Source organism: Canis lupus, chromosome 3 (genome assembly GCF_003254725.2).
Source record: "Canis lupus dingo isolate Sandy chromosome 3, ASM325472v2, whole genome shotgun sequence".
Lineage (NCBI taxonomy): Eukaryota > Metazoa > Chordata > Mammalia > Carnivora > Canidae > Canis > Canis lupus.
Genome location: NC_064245.1, coordinates 60,927,197 through 60,947,637, shown reverse-complemented (window position 1 = coordinate 60,947,637; position 20,441 = coordinate 60,927,197). Strand labels below are relative to the sequence as shown.

Sequence of the window (20,441 nt, the reverse complement as noted above, 5' to 3'; positions counted from 1 at the left end):
CCCAGAGAAGGGTCTTTAGTTTCTGCCAGTCCAGGAGCACCAGAGCCAAGTCATGGGGGCCCTCTTGTCTTCACCCTCTCTGAGCAGGAGCCTGCCAGCCCCCCTTGTCTGGGGCAGGGCAAGGGGTCCAGGTTCATATGGAGACTCTCCCTTTAGACACCCATCATACACCAGCCTGTGGCCCTGAACCCAGGACACCTGGATGGCCATGTCCTTGGGGTGGATGTGCAGTTTCATGCTGCACCGCCTTCCTGAGCTCCCATGGTCCATCATGCCTTGGTCATACCTTCACGGGCTGTCAGATTTCCATGGCTCCTCAAGAGAGGGCTTTTTAATCCCTAGTGCAGGGGCTCCTTTCAGTCAGTTAGAGCCCCCAGCCTCTCATCCCTGGGGTCAGAGACCCCTTTGTTCTTTCCTGTCAAGTGCATCTGTGGTTGCACAATTTGCCCCAGAGGCTCACCTGGACCACGTCCCCCAAATTTGGTGTATAGTATTTCTACTACCATTCAATTAAAGTATTTTCTACCTTCTAATATCATTCTTTCTTTGGTCCATATGTATTTTTAAAGTTCCTGAATAAACCTTTAAAAAAGATTTTATTTATCTTTATTTATTTGAGAGAGAGAGAAAGGGAGGGAGAGAGAGAGAGAGAGAGAGAGAGAGAGAGAGAGAGAATGAGCTGGGGGAGGGGCAGAGGAAGAGGGAGAAGTAGACTCCCTGCTGAGCAGGAGCCTGATGCTGGACTCAATCCCAGGACCCCAGGATCATGGGCTTGAGCTGAAGGCAGAAGCCTCACTGACTAAGCCACTCAGGCACTCCTAAAGTTCCTAAATGTACTTATTTTAATTGTCTTTTCATTACTGAGTCCCTCCTTAGTTGCAGTTAGGTTAAGGAAGGTGATCTGTATCATCTAGCCTTGCTGTGGAGTTCTGGAACTTGCTTTGTGTCCTAGGACAGTCAGTTTTTAAAATGTCCCATGTGTTTTAAGAACATGTTTTCTCCAGGAAGCATGAATAGATCATGCTTGTTGACTGTGTAGTCCATCCATCTGTGTTCTTCATCAGTGACCTGAGCTTCCATGGTGTGAAGCTGGCACAGTGGCAACAAATTAAACAGAAATGAGATAAGAAAAGACATGTAGAAAGTAAAAGCTGATGAAAGCAAGCTAGCAAATGACAGAGGGAAATCAGTGAAGCTGAAGCTGGTTCTGGAGGATATAATGTACAACGGGTTAGAACCTCAGCTAGCCAGATGGGGGGAAGGGACCAGCTATACCAGCACCAGGAATAAAACGGGACATCACCACAGATCTAACAGACATTAAGCAGGGAACAACAATTTTACACATATCGTTTTAACAACTCAGATGAAACTCCTGAACAAACATATAAAGACACAGGAAGTATTAGAAAATCCAAACAGGGATGCCTGGGTGGCTTAGCGGTTTGGTGCCTGCCTTTGGCCCAGGATGTGATCCTGGGGTCCTGGGATCGAGTCCCACATGGGGCTCCCTGCATGGAGCCTGCTTCTCCCTCTGCCTATGTCTCTGCCTCTCTCTCTCTGTGTCTCTCATGAATAAATAAATAAAATCTTAAAAAAAAAAAAGAAAATCCAAACAGCCTTGTATCTAGTTTTAAAAACAGTTCTTAATAAAAAACTGTGGCATGAGGAATATTTCAGGCCCAGATGGCTCCACCCAAAAAGGCTGCTGTGCACTGAGAAAGGAAGGAGGCCAAGCCCACACACAGCACAGCAGAGCCTAGCATGGGTTGCTCCCAGCTTGGCTCAGTCCAATGTGATACCAAACGTGACAGACTGCATGTGACAAGAACAAGAACCATGGGCCAGTGTCCCTCAGGCGATACCAGCAAACGTCCTTAGGCAAGCATCCACAAATCTAATCCAGCTGCACAGAGGAAGGACAGTCATCATGACCGTCCAGAAATGCAGGTTATTTTAGCATCCGAAAATCAGCGAGGCTCACCACAGTAAGTCAGTCAAGAAGCAAACCTTTATGATCATCTCAATAGATGCATGAAAAGCACTCGACAACTTTCAATACTCATTCACAAAAAACTCCTAGCCAGCTAGGATAGAATCCCTGCAATCTATAATAAAGCATCTATAAAACTTCATAGCTCACAACATGCAGGGATCTGTGGTACAGCCTGTAAGGTCATCTTATGAAAACAACTACACAATGAAGCGGAAACATACTATTGACAGTAGCATAAAACATCAAATTCCCAGGAATAAATCTCATGAAAACACGCAGGGTCTGTGTACAGAGAGTTGCAAAATGAGCTAAATAAACAGGTACAGACAAGAAAGGCTTGCAAGACTCGATACTAAGATGTCCATTCTCCCCAAAGTGAGCTACATATTCAAGGTGATCCCTGTCAAAATTCTAGTTGTTTTATAAAAAATGAGAAGCCGATTCTAAGATGTATATGGAAATGCAAAACACCTGTAATGAATCTTTAAAAAAGAAGAAAATGCATACCGATTCCAAGCTTAACAATCAAGACAGCGAGAGTGTAAGGATAGACAGTCTAGAAACAGAGCCACAAATGTATGCTCATGTCATTTTTGACGCATTGAACCAAGTAATAGGAAAACATCTGTATGAAAAACGGTGCTGGAACATAAGGAAACAAGTGGGCATTGGTCGGCAACCGGACCAGGGGACATCCGGGCACAGGACGCCCTTCAGCAATGAAAGGAGCCTGTTGCCACTGCTGGATGAAGCACAGATGCTGAGTGGAAGACACCAGACATGCAAACACAGCCTCATGGTCTGCTCCCTTGTGTGTGAAATGCATGAGCAGGGAAAGTGAGCGGAGGTGAGAAAAGCTGACGGCTGCCTGGCAGGTGGGCAGCTTGTTCTGGAGACAGCCATTTGGGCACTCACAGCCAACAGCACACTCTGCACCGGTGCTTCTGCCCATGTACTCCCTCACTGCTCAGTCACCCCAAGCCCCGGGGATAAGCAAGTCTACAGCTGGAAACCTTGAATGTGCAGCTGGAACATCTGACTAAAGACGGAAGACCGAGTGCCCTCACGCCATCCTGCTGCTTGGTGGCAGAGTGCAGGTCCTTGGCAAAACCAGTTGGGACCATCCTCTGCATTGGAACAAATGCGTCCTGTAGGACCATCACTGTTGCTCCCAGGAGCCACACGTGTGTGTGCACAGGAACCTTCACCACAGCATTCCCAGCCGTGCTCTCAACCACAATGGGATACAGCTCTAACACATCGTACATTCATACAGTGCAACACTATGCGGCAACAAAGAGGCACACGTTTCCGCTAGATGGCATGGCTGAATCACATCAACACACCAACTAGAAGCTGGACACCGCACCGCGACACACACGTCCAAATCCTACCTAAGTGAAGAAAGTGGGTCTGTTGGGGCTCCGTTAACAATTCAGACAGGCGGGGCAGCTGTAACGATGGGCATTTGACTTAGTTCTGGAGGCTGGAAGTGACAAGGTGCGGGCAGTTGGGGTCTGGTGAGGGCCTGCTTCCTGGTTCACAGATGTGGACTTCTTGCTCTGTGCTCACACCTGTGGAGGGCCAGGTAGCTCTCTGGGGTCTTTTCTTGTCAGGACACTGATCCTACTTGAGGGCTCCAATCTGATACCCAAAGGTCCCAGTGTTTACCCCCTCACCGTAGGAATTGGGTTCCAGTATATGAATTCTGGGGGACACAAGCTGAGCGGTCAGCAACAGGAGTGTGGGGGTGTCCTAGTATCCAGGTACTCTACTTGTTGACCTGGGGGTGGGCTCCAGAGCACTCGCTTGGAAGGACTCACTGAGCTGTGTTTTGTGTCCTTTTATGAATCTGTGTTTTATTTCACAGCATCACTTAGAATCTAAGGCAATGTGGCCCCTGGCCCCTGGCCTGGGGGTACTGCCGCTGTTAACTGTGGCCTCCAGTAGCAGAGCAATGACAAGTCATTGAGACCCATCGGGTCCTCTGGCATCTCTGAAGGCCAAGAGCTCCCTCTAGTTGTCAGTTTCTGAGATAGTAAACCGAGTCAAGTGTCCTATTCTGCTTGCCTCCCAATCCTGGGCCCAATCTCCTCCCAGGCCTTGTGCCCCCCATAGGCCGCTGTGGGGAAGCCTGGCAACGAGCCCTTCTCTGGTCCTTGGCCACTGCCTGAGGGGTCAGTCACCCTGCCCTGCCTGTCAGGGATGGCCACAGCCTTGTGTGCTACTGCATGCTGCAAGGGACACACCAGCTGCCCTGGACAATGGCAGACATGACGTGGAGGCCCAGGGTGAGGCTCCTGTGCTGGGGAGCAGAGCAGGAAGGGCTGCCCCGTGCCCAGTGGCACGGGGATTGGGGCGGGGGAGGGCCTGCACTGTGCCACCACCTCCCTGCTCAGTTTCACTGCATCCTGACACACGAAGTCCTAGCATGCACCCCATGGACTTGATTCTTCTTATAATAATGGCTAACAGGGTATCTGTATTTGGGGGATCCTGACGTGCCAGCTGAGACCGGGTACCGTTGATGCTGAATGCAGCACTGGGTCAAGCCCTTTCAGGTTCCAACCTGGGTACTGTGTCAGATCCCCACGTGACCGCCTGCTATGAGGCCAGAGAAGGGTTGTTGTGGGGCTGTCTCACCTCAGCAAGACAGACACTTTCACTGGACACGACCCCCTCAGGCTTCTGGGGCTCTTCCTGAGCCTGTCCTCAGAGCTGGGCAGAGAGCTGGCCCCTGGGCCAGCTGGAGCCCCCACCAGGCCCGTGCCAGAGGTCACCTGTCCCAGCGAGGTTCAACTCCACAGTGGTCTTGGGTATCAGACCAGGGAGACTGTGGCCCCAGATGGTTCTTGGGCCCTCCCATGTCCCACAGAGAAGATGGGGAGCGAGGAATGGGGATGGAAGAGGAACGAGTCGTAGACGCAGTGAGACCATCGAGTGACAGGTTAGATCATGACCATTTAAACCCCGTGACATGTTTTTAAGAACACAGTACTTCCAGGGGCAGAGTCACACGATCTGGCACACCACTGCTCACTGTCCTTCTGCATGAAGGACGCCTGGCCGGTCCCCTTCACACCTCCTCCAGGGTCCTGTCCGTGTCAGGTGCCGCCCCGAAGCACCCAGGCCTGTCCTCAGGCGGACGCCTGGCCCCCGGCCCCAACTTCTTCCCGCCAGCGGGCTCCTGCAGTCTTCAGAGTTCGTTGTGGCGAGCTCTCGAGATGCGGCCCGACAGATCCTGCAGGTGCTTCTTTACCTGAAAACAACGACACAGTGTAAACCCAGCAGCCGTCTGTCCCATATCATGAGACACACAGACTTCAAACTGCAAACTTCTCAGCTCCCCGCTTTTCTTAATTTACAAGTCCACCCATCCGGAAACCGTCATAAATAAATCACAAAAGCAGCTCCACGCTGACTAGAACATGACCGCCCACTAGAAACAAACAGCGCAGAGCAGATCACGCTGGAGGGAAGAGTGACGTTTCTATCGTCAGCCCCAGCCACTTGCAAAGGCAGTGAACAGGGATGCTGCCTGGCCGGCCCCCAACCCCATGGAGCCGAGTCTGTTGCACATGATTCTCTACCCGGCTCATGTCTTTCTGCCACGGCAGTGAGCAGGGGCCAGCCCTCGCTTGCCCCTTTCCATCACAGCCCAATTCCCCGCTGCAAGTTCTTTTGCCCTGTGACATCACTCTGGAGCCGACCTCCCACGCCGCTGCTTACCTTCTTTCTGATATGCTGCCAAACGTGGGCACAGACCCACGCGCCCTTCCTCCGTGGCACTTCTGCCTCATTTCACTCTAAAGTTTTTTTGTGTTTGAATAGATGGCACATCCCTGTGGCTCCAGAGAATGAGACACAAAGGAAGGTCCCTCCTCCCTTTCTCCCTCTAGAGACAACCCACCTCATCTGTTTCTAGACTGTTCTGTGCACCCTAGTGCCACCTTTGGCTCCCACTCCTCCTATTACCAGCTCCTTGGAGCGTCCACACTGCCCTGCTGCTTGTTCCTGCTTAGTCCGACCCAGAGGCTCTTCTGCATGCAGAGCCCACGCTTCAGTGGCTGGACGGGCACCTGATCTGTGGGTCACCACGAATGACCTAACCAGACCCAGAGTGACCCCATTCTGCTCAGGCTACCTGCCACTGCCCAGGGACGGTCTCTGGTCCATGAGAGGATGGGGATTCTCAGGGGACCGTCCTCCTGTGATATGGACCAAAGCCATTGTCTCATGCTTATACCCTCTGCAGGGTCACCTGGCTGAGAGCACCAGTTGGCAGCACAGGTATCCCCTGGCTCTAAACAGGCTCAAGGGGATGGCCCAGTGCTGGCCCCCGTGGGAGCGGGTGTGTGGCTGCAATGGGCACCCCACCAGGTGCCACCAGCCCACACAACCACCAGAGAGGCGGGAGCAGTACCCACACAGAGCCAGGTGCACGCACCTTGTAGCCCAGCTCCTTGGTCTTCTCCTCCAGCATGGCATACTTCTCCTTGTTCCGGCTCACGTGCTCCCGGTCCCCAAAGCTCTCCACATGTTTCAGTTTCTGATGTGAGATTTCCAACTGCTTCTGGTAGTGGTTGTGCTTTTCAATTTTGGCTTCAAAGTGCTTAAGCTCCTCCTAGAATAACATTTCAACAGCTGAAAGTCCCCCAACGGTTCCTTGTGTCCCGGCCCCCCTGGCATGCCTCTCTGACCCCTTAAGAGCACAAGTGGCAGCTACAGGCCCAGGGCAGCAAGCCAGTCCTGCTGGGTGACAGCGCTTAGCATGGGGAAGCAGGGGCTACCCTCTCTGAGGGCACACACTCCAAGCCCCTCAACGTGTGACCTGCCCGGGACACTCAGGGTGCCATCCCTGCTGCCACCCAATCTCGAAGCAGCACACGTGGAAGCAAGGGGGAGGGGAGCGTCCCCACCTGCCAGAGATGCAGGCCATCTGCCCTTGCCAGGCATCTGGTTCCCTCTACCCCGAGCCCAAATCCAGCCTGAGGCCTGGGCTTGGCTGCATTGCCCTGTCCTCTGGACCCACAGCCTCTGTCCCATCTGGAGCAGCCACCACTCTGGAAGACTCTGCAACATTGCCTTCCTGCTGCTCCTACCTGCACAGTGCTCTTGGGTTAGTCTCACTGGCTGGTCCTCCACATCCTGGTCTTGGCTGAGCTGTTACCTCCTCTAGACCTCCAGAGCGGGGCTAAGTGGCCTGCCTGGGGGCCACAAGGGCCGACAATACATGTCCCTCTGAACTGGGCTGAGCTCCACAAGGGTGGCCCTGCCCACCCAGCTCTGGATGGATGCAGATACAGGGACCTTTGCTGGACACTCACTGACCTCCCTGCTGCGTCTCCCACCTGCCGATGATCCCCCCACCACAGGGGCTGTCTCCCTTTCCACCTTCCCCACCCCCGTGACTATGGGGTCAACTGTGGTGAGCTCAGCGGTGGCCTCTAGGACCCACGTGGCAGAATGACCTCAGTCCACAGGCCCCAGTTGGAGTGCCCACCTCGGGGTCCTGTCCTAGCCAACAGCAGCCTCTTGCCCACACCCTTCGGATCCCTGACACACTGGCCCAGAGTGGTGTGGTTATGGCTTGACCCACTGAGGTGACACTTGGGCAAGTGAAAGGCCCCTCTCTCCAGGCCCATTGCCAGAGCCCCACATGGGGTCTGCTGTTCTCCTCCAGACACTTCTCAACCCACAATGCTCCTGCAGGAGCCCTCCGTCCTCACACTCAGTGCATCCAAAGCTGGGCACATGCCCTTGGAGCCAGACCCTCATCCACTGGAGCCAACATTGTCCATACAGACGTGAACATGGCAGTTCCACATGGCTGCCGACCAGCTTGGCAGAGGAACACAAGGAAAAAAGCTTGTGAACACACTGGCCACTCACACCGCAGTTCAGAGTCTTTTCCACGTTAGAAAGTTCAACAGAAGAGGTGTCACTAGATACTGTGAGCCAGCGCCACCCAGCACCTTCCTTACCCGGAATGACTCCAGCTCCTTCTCAGTGAAGTTGGCGGACTTGGCCAGGTCCCACAGATCGATCACTCGGGGCTCCTCAAATTCTGGCAAAGAGGCAAAAGCAGGCCCAGTGCTGGATGGTGGCATCCCATGATGCCCAGGGGCCCTGACAACACTGCGAGTGTGAGCGTCCCTGGACTTGGGCATGTGCCACATGCACCAATGCATGTGTATGTGTGTGTCCAGTGCCATCTGGCAGCAAACTGAGTGTTGTTCTCGTGCATGTCCAATCTGTGGCTTGAGGCACCACTGGAACGTGACCTCGGTGACATTCTTGTTGTCTGCAGCACCCACCAGCATTTCCCTGCACCCCTGAGGAAGGGTCCCCCTTGGCAGAGCCGTCTGGGGGTGGAGGGGCAGTAGGAATCAAGAGACAGCAGGGTTCCTGGGGCCTCTGGGCCAGGACTGTGTCAGTCTACCCATAGCTCTGGGCTGAAGCTTAGGCCACCGTCCATCCTTCAGGCTCCAAAGCAAAACCAACCACCAAGGAAAGAACTCCTTGACCTCAACCAGTGCTGATGAGCAGATGCAGTGATGGGTGTCCAGCTGGGCCACTCACCTCTCCTCCCTCCCTGGAGCAGACTAGGAGCAAGTGAGTCATAGCTGCCCACCTGGGGGCCATGCCACCAGCTGCTACCCCCTCCCTTAGCTGACCCCTTCCTGCCCGAGACCCTCAGGGGCCCATGGAGAATGTTCCTGAAGGACTCAGCAGACTCCAGGAGAACTAGGAGCTGGCCAGGTGAGGATCCTAGAAGGTGGTGGTTCAGGTGCAGAGGGGCAGAGGTACAGTGGCCACCCCAGCACCGTGTCGCTTGACCCGCTATGTCCCCAGGTGGACAGCAGCACCTGCCGCATGGATGCCCCTGGGCTCATGGTGGAGAAGAGGTGACTAGCCAAGACGCTGGAAACAAAGGGCAGCCTGGCCTGGGGCGGGAGCAGGGTGGACAGCAGCTGGCCATGGGGATCAGGGCCACACCACAGGGCAGTGTGGGCCACATGGCCACGATCCCCCCACACAGGGCCTGAAGTGGAGCAGTGTGCTCACCGGCCTGGGTGCCGTAGCCCCGGTGGCTGACCCTCCGCAGGCGGTCATAGCCCTGGTTGATGCCCCGCAGCCGGTCCTTCAGCTCCGCGTGCTTGCTGTGCAGCACATCCTCCTTGATGCGGCTTGTGTCAAAGGGGCTGATGACATTCTCCTGGATTTCTGTGTGGAACAGGCACTGTGAGCTGTGGCCAGGACCCACCCTGCCCTGCTGCAGGAGCAGAAGTGCTCCAGGACTGCCCTCTGAGGAAGGGGCCCTGGGCTGACCCCTGTGACCCTGCACCCTGACACTCGGTTTGCTGATGTGGCTTCTGGGTCCAAGACGACGGTGCCCTCCCAGAGCGGCTTGCCCTGGGGCTAGGTGGCACTCATGTATGTGCGGGGTGGGCAGCAACAGTGGCCCATGACCCAAATCACTGCATCTGACCAAACATTCTTGTCAGAGGCGCCCCGATGAATCCCCCGGAAGGGAGTACCACTCAGAAATGGGGCCGACGTTGAGGGAAGCTCCCTGCCCTACCCACGGCCCCAGGACTGCTCTGGAGGGTGGGGAGGGCACCTTCAGTTCTGCTCAGGGTCTCCAGCAGGACGTGGTACTCGCGCACTTTCTCCTGGTGGTGCTGGAACTCCCGCCACAGCTTGTCCAGCTCCTCGCTGGAGAACTTCCCTGAAGTCTTTGCCTGGGAGGAGTGAACACTGTGAGCCTGCCCCACCCCGGGTCACCCCTCAGGCTGTTTGCCGTGATTCCACAGGCGCCACCGCTGATCATCCCCTCAGATGGGGCAGGACCCCGCTCCTGTGTGAAGTGCTGGGTGCGTTCTCGCCTAGATGACCCTTTAACTAGGGGATGCAGCAGGACCTGTCGCCAGACTCGATAGAAAGGTGACAACCATCAAAGTGTGGGGAGCTGCAGGATCCCCCAGGAGGGGAGGCAGCGTCTTGGGAGGGACCTCAGGCCAGTGGCCTCATCGGCATCCTCCTGCTATACACAGCTATGTGGTGACATGAATACTGTGGGTCCGGGGCTCAGCCCCCTCCACAGCGGACCCTCCCTCTCTCCCGCTCCAACTCCACCCCTTGGACCAAGGACGATGGGCTGCTGTGAGAAGTCTGATTCTAGGCCCCACTCAGTGCGGTCCAGACAGAACCTGGACAGGAGCTGGAGGATTAAGAGCAGGACAGTGAGTGACTTTCTGCAGCCAGCCACCACCTGGTCCCACCACCTGCCCTCACCCACCTGGGGTTTCCGCCCCCAGAGGAGACCAGATGCTGTGAGCCCAGTGCCCACACACCCAGCCCACACTGTGAGCATACCTTTTTGAACCAGACACCACACAGACTCAAACCCAAAACTAAATGGACACCATAAAACATGCAGCCTATGTGACACCACGAGCCTGGGTGTTTGCAGGTTATCCAGCCCGTTCTGTCATTCGAAGCGCCATGCCACACAGAATTCCTTCTCTGAGCAGGTGAGACTGTGGCCACAACCCCATGGTTCCAAGAAGAAAGCCCTGCTCCCTGAGACGCCCTCTAACAGGCTCCTATGCGGAGCAGCAGCCCCCAGCAGCTCTCCTGAACTCTCAATGCTAGGGTGCACAGTTCAGGGTTTATGGGAAGCAGTGAGGGTTACCTTGTGCCATAGCTTCTCCAGCCTGGGGTCCTCCAGGCTGTCGTCCTCGGTGGCGTCACTGAGGGAGTTGCTACTCACAGCCCGGGCATCCTTCCTCCCGTCCAGACCATATTTGGCCAGGATCACTAGGAGAGACAGGGAGGTATCACTCCAGTCCTGGCTACTACCTGCCTGGCACTGAGGACAGCCTACACCCCCAGGCTCTGCGCTCCCGACAGGTGAATAGCCTCTGAGCACGCAGAGGAGCAGCAAGAGGGGCGGAAGGATAACCAGGTCATTGGGCTCAGCCTGGCCTTGGCTTCCACATCTGAAGCTGCACCGGATCCCTCAGAGGGCAAGTCACAGGAGTCTCAGGGTGTCCACCAGCCTGGAAGGCAGAAGGCTCTGGATTCCAGCTGTGCTGCGTTCAGCAGGAACTGGAGCCAGAAATAAACACTGGAGCTGGAAGAGGCCCACGGAGCCTTGAGCCCTGCCTCTTCTGCTCTCGGGTGAGGACATCGGGGCCCTGGCTCCCCTGTGGTGCACCTGGGGATCCGTGCTGGGCATGGTGAGGGTGGCCAGTCTGGGCAGCAGAGCAGATCGCTCAAGAGCATCTGCCTTAGTGCTCCAGCTTCCCAGTCTCTGGAGTCCTTCTGCCCTGTCCCCCTGGCACCCGGGAAGCACACACCACCCAAACAGAATGCAGATGGCTCCACCGGGAACACGGACTCGGATGCTGTCTGGGTGGGAAGCTGTGCCCAGGAGGATGTGCCCAGGCAGTGGGAGTCCGGGGTGAATGTGCCCCAGGAGGGAGATGAGAGCTGGCTGACCCCTATATACCCTCATGCTCCTCTGTCCAGGCCCCGGGCCATCCGCTGGGGGCTAGTTTCTTCCAGAGCTTTCTTTCCTGGCCCTTTGGATGGCCCCCAAACATTCTGACTGGGTGCAATTATCCTGCATCTCCTCACCTGCCCCTTCTGCTATCTTGCTCTGGTTTCTTTATATGTCTCACCATTCTAGAATGAGGTCATGTAAAATGGCAGGCAGACCTATGTCCTCACCCCAGAAGCAGATGCCCAATGTGACCTAACAACTGGTAGGTGTCTTGTGAAGTCTGACGGTAAGGATGCAGGCTTGCTGGGGAAATGTCACGAGCGGAGTCTGAAAACCCTGGCTTCATGTCCTGCCGTGCTCACAGCTGTGACTGCGGGCAGTAAGTACCTCAGAGGCTCAGGTGGACATACAGCATTTGGTCTCAGGAAAGAACTGTTACCACAGATGGCGTGTGCTCCACGTGCTGCCATGTCCGAGGAAGCCAGTGTCTGGCTCCGTGGGCATGTGGGATGGTGGGTGGCCTACAGGGCAGACTCTGGGTCCAGCCACACCTGTGGCCACTGCAGCCATGGCTACTCCAGCCCCCAAGCTGGGCTCTGTGGGGAGCTGCAGCAGGCTCAGACTGGTGAGGGTGTGTGCATGTCCTGGGGCAGGTGGCAGGCCAGAGCACCAGTAGGCAGGATGGGGACATGACTTCTGCTCTCTGCTCTTCACTAGAGGGACGACAGCAAGACTGGTCAGCGCAGGAGCGGCCTCGAGACTCAGCTGCACACAGGGGCTCTTGGGCAGTGAGCTCAGAGTCCTAACCCCCACCTGAAGCATGCCACAGGAGGGAGGCGGAAAGGGAGCCTGAGAGACCTCTCAGTCCTGAGGACGCACATCTTTTGCATACTGGAGGCTGGGCAGACAGTTGCTCTGTCTTGAATACCCGCAGGAACAAGCAGCTCACCACATCCCATCTCAATACATTCTATTCTGTTAGAAAGTTATTTTCATTACAGATGATCTGAAATCGACTTCCCCCAACTTCCAGGCTATAGGACCATCCCAACTCTCTCTTCCAGGTGAGACAGTTCCATCCTAGGCAACCGGGTGGCCCCAGCCTCTCTCCTGGGCCAAGGAGTTGCAGGGCCTTCCACTGCTTGTGTGTCAATGTGCCTGGGAACCCTTGCCCTAACTATGCCTACCTTTTGTCAAGAGCCTCACAAAACGGCCCAGCAGCCGTGCCCACAGCTGGTTGCTGGTCGGAGGTGAGCCACTGTGCAGGCTGCAGCAAGGTGGCCCTGCTCCCCTACTGCCATAAACCACGTCTGCATGGGCAGCCAAGGCTACAGGGCCCAGGAGATGCCCCCCTAACTCCCTGTCATGCTAAGGGGGAAAGAAAGATACCACTGAGGTTGCGAGTGAGTTTGGCCTGCTTCTCTCCGTCTTCATCCAGGCCCTCGGCCTTCAGCTTCTTCCAGGCGAACTCATCCCTTTCTTGCATCTTCAGATCTGCGTGGAGTTCGGACAGTTTCACAGGAGAAAGTTGAAGCTACAGAACAAGAGCAGAAGATTCTGACAACTGGCCCCAAGATGAACCAATGGCATCACCCGGGAGACAGTGACCCTGAGCGAGGGGCACTCAGAACAACCAAAAATGAGCAGGGGGATGCATGGTCCTGGCAGGTCAAAATCCCACCCGTGCTCCCGGGCAAGACCCTCGGGGGACTGCCACCCTGCAGAGGGAGGATCACCAGTTTGTATGTGAAGCCTTCTTTCCAGCCTCACTGGAAGAGGTCCAGGCAGGGCATGATCCAGAAATGCCCAGTCTGTGAGGAGCTACCCGACATCAGCGGCCTGAGCACGGGCTGCCAGTTCCTCTCGATAAGGTCAGCTACGGCTGCAGGGCCAGCTCCTGCACCAGGATGTCTCCCCCCGCCCCTTGCACCTGGACATCTGTGGGGACCGGGTATAGGGGTGGGAGGATGCAGGGACATGAATGCTGGGTATGGGAGGAAACTGCTACCTTTTCCTTGTATCATGCAAGTATGATAAAAAATTAACTTTGATGATTAGAGGATGGTGGACTGAGTTGTGGCAAACTTCCACACTGAGATCCATTAGTGAACCTGCCTGACCAATGCCTCCACCTGCAAGGGACTCACTCATGACACAATGACAAGAGGCTCTAAGTGCGGTGTCTCTGCCCCACGACCCAGCCCACAATATGGTGGGGCGGGGCCTTGGCTTCAGGCTGGAATGAGACTGTGCCTGTGTTAGGTGGTCCTGAGGCTCTGGAAGCAAGCCCAAGGCCCAGGGAGGCCAAGAGGAGACTGGGCCCTGCTCCTGCCATTCCTGCTGACTGGTATCAGCTCAGCCCAGACCGGCGGGACAAATGTGCTCCAGGCTGGTCCATCTGGCCACAACATTCCACCAGTCTTCATGAGGCCGTACCTGCCATTCAGGAAGTCTCAGCTGAGATGGCACTTCAGGCACCATGACCTACCGCAATGCCACCCTTTCCTGCAGGTGTTCCCTGGGTACCCAGTGCGACCCTGGTGGGCTGCTGAACAAGCTACAAGATGGAGCAACCCCCTGCCAACCACATGGGATGGGGAGACTGCGGCCAACGTGCTTTTTAGATTAAAAGGGTCATCATGGTGACCCTGGTTCAGCTTCTGCTAGGCCTCTCTGTTGATGCTCAGAAAACCTGGGCCCCACCCTCCAGCAGCTTGAAGACTAGTCAGGGAAAGTTCCTCAGGAGTAAAAAAGCACCAAATGAATCGCAGGGCCTAAGGCGGGAAGCTCTTCTCATTCTCTAGAAGTTTCTTTGACCCTGCTCCATTGGTTTGCCCCTCCTTTGCTGGCTCTTTGGGACAGGCATGTCTCCACAGTACCCCACTCCTACCACCTCTCCTGAGCCCCAAACCCTTCCTTTCAAAGCCTCTTGTGTGCACCTAGATGCCCTAGGCTCCTCAGATGGCATCCAGGGTGGGCTTACATAATAATCTCGCCTGCCCGCCTGAGCTCTGTCCTAGGATTTCTTCTGTGGGCACTCTCAGGAGTACATCAGACCCTGGGGAGGCTGGGGCTGCAGCCTCACGGCGGAGAAACTGGAATGGTGTGGGGCAGGCTGATTTCCCAGGAAGGGTATGTAGGGTGCTAGGAGGTGAGGAGTTGGGAAAGGCAGGCCTGCAGTCCACCCAGGATACCAAGGACACGACACTTAAGTCCAGGCATCCATAAGGTCTGTCATCTAAGCCTGGGACCTATCTGCTTCGAGAGCCACAGCCAAGGACAGGGAGAGCCCGGCTCCTGGCTCTGCCCTCTGTGGTTAGTGTGACAGTGCAATGGCCCTGATGTCCCTCCTGGGGACTGCAGAGGGAGAGGACCTGAGTGCTCTCTGACTGCCAGCTAGTACCGCCGTCGGGGGACAGATCTGAGGACCTCAGTAGAGGTCCCCACTCACCTCTTACTTTCTTATCTGTCCATGTCTCCAGGGCCCTGCGGGGAGTCAATCTCCCAGCATCCAGCCAGGAGCCCTATGGGCTGCAGACTCTGGTGCCCACCTGTGTGCTACTGTCTCAGCCCCTGTGAACCACTGCTTCTCACGTCTGAAGCCTCTGGGGATCTGAATTACACGCTGTGTCTCACAACTCGGTCCTTCCTTTGACATACAGAGGCTTGTGAGCTCAGCGCGGGAGACACCACCTGAAGTGGTAATGCCCGCACACAGCAGCCATCGTGTCCCGTCAAAAAGGAGGAAAAGATACAGGTCATGTGCAGACACTTGGCACCCACTCTCTGGATTCTTTCAACCTCTTTAACTTCAAGTTAAATGTTAATGCCTCACACGAAAAGAACTAGTCAGTAGAAAATCAAACACAGAACAGAATGTGTTCAATATTAAACAGTTAGGTAAATCATCTAATCCAGAGACAAACCAACCCACAGGAAGGCAGGCACTCGTCACAAACAAATGGTATGTTTATGGCTCCTGAGGCGGGGACGGTGTCACAGTTATATACTTGATCTTACTGGTACACGGTGAAGCAGCTCCAAGGACAGAACAGGGCCTGCCTGCCTGGGAGCTGCTGTCAGGACAAGGACCTCGACCTGCACCTCCTGCTCCAGGAATGTGGCCTACAGAGAACCAGGGGAGGGAAACAGGATCTCCCCTTCCTTCTGGCCCTCCCACCTCAGAGGACAACACTTCAACACATTTTAATCACAAGGGCAGGATAAGAACCCGACAGGGCTTGGAGCTCACAGAACTGGGTGTGTGAGCCTGCCCAGGATGTGTCCCCAGCCCCAAACAAGGCAGCCCCGAGCAGGGCAACACCGGCCAGAGACTAGTGCGCAGGTGGGTGGGTGCCGCCCATAGAGGAACCCACTGAGGAGAAGCCATGGCTTCACTCAAACCCCAAAGCTCTGGGGACAGCCCTCTCCCTCCCCCCACACTGCTCAGGAGTCTTGCAACACTGGAAGATGTCACAAGACCCACAGTACTAGGCAGAAGTAGCCCTGGTTCTTGTCCCCCGCCTACAGCTCTCCTAAGCGCTTCTATCAAACAGGAACTGGATAATCTCACAGAAAGTCAAGACACCAAGGTGGGATGATGCAGCAGTAGTTCCCTGCTCCCAGTCGGGGCTCACTAGACCAGAAGTGACATTCAGGGTCTTCTCAAAGGACCCCAACCCCAACCGCGCAGCGGCAGCTGCAAACCAAGGCAGGCATCATGGCACTAGACTAGGCTATGGCTGGCAAGATAGAGGAGACCCAGGCCGGGTGGTCCCCAGGACCATAAGAGAGAAAGGACCAGGCCCTGGAGACCTCCAGGACTAGAGGAGACCCAGACCCCCTTACCCTGGAGACAGGGGACACCCCCAGGACCCTGCTGGCCCAGGGTCACAGCAAACAGGGGATGCCCCAGGCCCGCACTCCCCGGGGTCACGGCAGACAGGGGACGCCCCCCACCCCCCGCCCCGCACTCCCCGGGGTCACGGCAGACAGAGGACGCCCCGGGCCTCGCACTCCCGCACTCCCCGGGGTCACGGCAGACAGGGGACGCCCCCCCCCCCCCCCCGCCCCGCACTCCCCGGGGTCACGGCAGACAGAGGACGCCCCGGGCCTCGCACTCCCGCACTCCCCGGGGTCACGGCAGACAGGGGACGCCCCCCCCCCCCCCGCCCCGCACTCCCCGGGGTCACGGCAGACAGAGGACGCCCCGGGCCTCGCACTCCCGCACTCCCCGGGGTCACGGCAGACAGGGGACGCCCCCCCCCCCGCCCCGCACTCCCCGGGGTCACGGCAGACAGAGGACGCCCCGGGCCTCGCACTCCCGCACTCCCCGGGGTCACGGCAGACAGGGGACGCCCCCCCCCCGCCCCGCACTCCCCGGGGTCACCGCAGACAGAGGACGCCCCGGCCCCGCACTCCCCGGGGTCACCGCAGACAGGGGACGCCCCCCTCCCCGCCCCGCACTCCCCGGGGTCACGGCAGACAGGGGACGCCCCCCCCCCCCCGCCCCGCACTCCCCGGGGTCACCGCAGACAGAGGACGCCCCGGCCCCGCACTCCCCGGGGTCACCGCAGACAGGGGACGCCCCCCTCCCCGCCCCGCACTCCCCGGGGTCACGGCAGACAGAGGACGCCCCGGGCCTCGCACTCCCGCACTCCCCGGGGTCACGGCAGACAGGGGACGCCCCCCCCCCCCCGCCCCGCACTCCCCGGGGTCACCGCAGACAGAGGACGCCCCGGCCCCGCACTCCCCGGGGTCACCGCAGACAGGGGACGCCCCCCTCCCCGCCCCGCACTCCCCGGGGTCACGGCAGACAGGGGACGCCCCCCCCCCCCGCCCCGCACTCCCCGGGGTCACCGCAGACAGAGGACGCCCCGGCCCCGCACTCCCCGGGGTCACCGCAGACAGGGGACGCCCCCCTCCCCGCCCCGCACTCCCCGGGGTCACGGCAGACAGAGGACGCCCCGGGCCTCGCACTCCCCGGGGTCACCGCAGACAGGGGACGCCCCTCCCGCCCCGCACTCCCCGGGGTCACCGCAGACAGGGGACGCCCCCCACCCCCCGCCCCGCACTCCCCGGGGTCACCGCAGACAGAGGACGCCCCGGCCCCGCACTCCCCGGGGTCACCGCAGACAGGGGACGCCCCCCCCCCGCCCCGCACTCCCCGGGGTCACGGCAGACAGAGGACGCCCCGGGCCTCGCACTCCCCGGGGTCACGGCAGACAGGGGACGCCCCTCCCGCCCCGCACTCCCCGGGGTCACCGCAGACAGGGGACGCCCCCCCCCCCCCGCCCCGCACTCCCCGGGGTCACCGCAGACAGAGGACGCCCCGGCCCCGCACTCCCCGGGGTCACCGCAGACAGGGGACGCCCCCCTCCCCGCCCCGCACTCCCCGGGGTCACGGCAGACAGAGGACGCCCCGGGCCTCGCACTCCCCGGGGTCACCGCAGACAGGGGACGCCCCCCCCCCGCCCCGCACTCCCCGGGGTCACGGCAGACAGAGGACGCCCCGGGCCTCGCACTCCCCGGGGTCACGGCAGACAGGGGACGCCCCTCCCGCCCCGCACTCCCCGGGGTCACCGCAGACAGAGGACGCCCCGGCCCCGCACTCCCCGGGGTCACCGCAGACGGGACGCCCCGGCCCCGCACTCCCCGGGGTCACCGCAGACGGGACGCCCCGGCCCCGCACTCCCCGGGGTCACGGCAGACAGGGGACGCCCCCCCTCCCCCCGCCCCGCACTCCCCGGGGTCACGGCAGACAGAGGACGCCCCGGCCCCGCGCTCCCCGGGGTCACCGCAGACAGGGGACGCCCCCCTCCCCGCCCCGCACTCCCCGGGGTCACGGCAGACCCGGACGCCCCCGGCCCGACAGCCCCCAGGATCCCCGGAGGCCGCGGCCGCCTCTCACCCGCTGGGCCTTCTCCCACAGCTGGTTGAGCTTCTCCATGCGGAACTCCCCGCCGGACTCGCGTTTCGGCGGCAGCTCGGGCTCGTTCTTCTCCCGCGAGTACTTGCCGCCGTGGCCCGCCGCCGTCCGGGGCCCGACCAGCAGCAGCAGCAGGAGCAGCAGCAGCAGCGGCGGCGCCGGCAGGAGCCCCCGCGACCCCGGGCAGAGCCTCGGCGACGCCATCTTCCTCCTTTGGCCGCCGGGACCCCGCGCCTCCAGCCGAAGAGGCCCCGCCCCCGCCTCGCGCTGGGACCGCCCCCGCCGCGCGGCCTCCTGGGAGTTGTAGTCCCTACCGGCGCGGGCCGCCCAAGCGAGGCCGCCGGTGGACTACGAGGCCCACCAAACCCTGCGGAGGCACGTGGTCGTTTCCTGGGCAACCACCGCGGCCCCGAGTTGCCGGGCGCCCACGCGTGGGCAGAGCGCGCTGGGGCTGCTCTGCCTGGGGCTGCTCTGCCTGTGGCTGCTTTGCCTGAGATGGCGAGGTTGAGCCGGTCCTCCCCTTGACCACCCGGACCCGGGCTCGGGGATGACCCGAGGCCCCTCCCCTCTGCTCCAGGTTCGGGAGTCAGGACAGTCTGGCGGAAGACTTAGATGGTTCCTGTGTCAGCGGCAGTGATAGGGAGCCTTCTGCGTCACCCTGGGGGGCGGGGGGCGCTGCACCCCAACAATGTGTGAACTGCATCTCGTACACCTCCATGCACTTTTTCTGTATCAGAGATACTTGTGTACCTGCCTCATTCCCACCCTGCTACATTTTAGTACAAAAACCAAGTTCAGCCTAGAGGGCCCATGTGTTGGGGTTGGGCCCGCCCTGGGAGGAGCTGCAGGTCATTGCCCTCAGGTGGCTCCAGGTAGATGGCCCAGTAGGAGCACCAAATAGGGGCTTTGGGCAGGAGAGGGGACTGGGTGAACCCACCTGGTAAGAGTGACCTGCAAGGCCTCCCAGAGCATCAGATTATGCCTGGGTGGGAGGGCTTTGGCATTGGAGGGGAGATGAAGATAGAGGAAGGGTGGAGAAAACCTCAGCAGCTTAGGAGGAATCCTACTTAGTTACTTCAACGTTGTGCCCTGTGTGGTCCAGAGAGGGTTGAAAGTCCCTGCAATTAAGGAGGGCTTTGCTGTCCTTTCCACCTAACCCCAGGATCTGGAGAGCCATCGTTTCACGTATTTTGCCGGGTTGTTTAGTTGTTTTGGGCAAAGGTTGACTTCAGTCTACCTACTGGTAGTCCAGTTTATCCGGGGTACAGGCTCCAGCAGCTGGGCTGTTCATATTGAATGATGTGTGAAACAAAGTCAGAAGAGAAATTATTAAATTTCCTTACTCCCTACAGCCTACTGACAAGTCCTTGAAACAGGCCGAGTGACATTCCTTTAGGAACTCAGCTGCCTCAATGTTGATACTCTGCTGAGGGCAAAAGGCAATCCTAGCCCAACCCCAGGATCCTGTGAGTCTACTGGAACATACAAAAATTCCTTTAGAAACTTCCTTTATCTCTAACCCCCAAGATACATGTTGGTGATCATCCCTCAAACCTATGGCCCACTGACATGCGTCTGAAGGGTCTGAAGACTCAGGTTTTATTAGACGGTAATAAATGACCCTTCCTCAACAATAACTAGTCCCTCCAGGTCCTGGAAACCTTGCTTCCAAAATTCCTTAGAAACTTACACTCTCCTCAACCCCCTTCCAACTGGAAAGTCTATCATGGGCCACTCCTCATGACCCCAGGGCAGCTCTTCCTGACCATGGATCCTGTCCTCTTGCTTTAATGAAACCACCTTTTTGTGCCAAAGATGTCTCAAGAATTCCTTCTTGACTGTCAGCTTCGAACCCTGATGTCTTTTCTACATCATTTAATGCACTTATCCTCTTTATTAGTTACCTAATAAATGCATACAGACCCCAAGAGGATAGATGTTTATTCTTTTCCGTGTTCACGACAAATCAAAAGTTATCCTCTGAGTGGTGATGTGGGGACCCATCT

The 20,441-nt window shown here is 58.1% G+C and overlaps 1 protein-coding gene across 1 annotated transcript; it reads right to left on the bottom strand.

Annotated features, from left to right (window-relative positions):
* Positions 1–4,927: 4,927 nt before the first annotated feature.
* On the bottom strand, positions 4,928–18,711 carry LRPAP1 (LDL receptor related protein associated protein 1). The gene is made up of 8 exons (XM_025437345.3): positions 18,418–18,711; positions 12,897–13,041; positions 10,695–10,819; positions 9,621–9,741; positions 9,065–9,223; positions 7,981–8,063; positions 6,444–6,620; positions 4,928–5,255 (listed from the first exon to the last, which is right to left on the bottom strand). The coding sequence occupies exons 1-8, from the start codon at positions 18,637–18,639 to the stop codon at positions 5,193–5,195; spliced, it is 1,095 nt and encodes a 364-aa protein (XP_025293130.1). The 5' UTR covers positions 18,640–18,711; the 3' UTR covers positions 4,928–5,192.
* Positions 18,712–20,441: the final 1,730 nt, after the last annotated feature.

What these genes read in the sequence shown, in the direction of transcription:
- LRPAP1 (XM_025437345.3), bottom strand. Translation starts at nt 18,639, where the DNA reads ATGGCGTCGCCGAGGCTCTGCCCGGGGTCGCGGGGGCTCCTGCCGGCG. An exon ending in TGTGGGAGAAGGCCCAGCGG is followed by an intron (nt 13,042 to 18,417) that starts GTGAGAGGCGGC and finishes CTTGTTCTGTAG; the next exon opens with CTTCAACTTTCTCCTGTGAA. An exon ending in TGGAGAAGCTATGGCACAAG is followed by an intron (nt 9,742 to 10,694) that starts GTAACCCTCACT and finishes CACTCCTCCCAG; the next exon opens with GCAAAGACTTCAGGGAAGTT.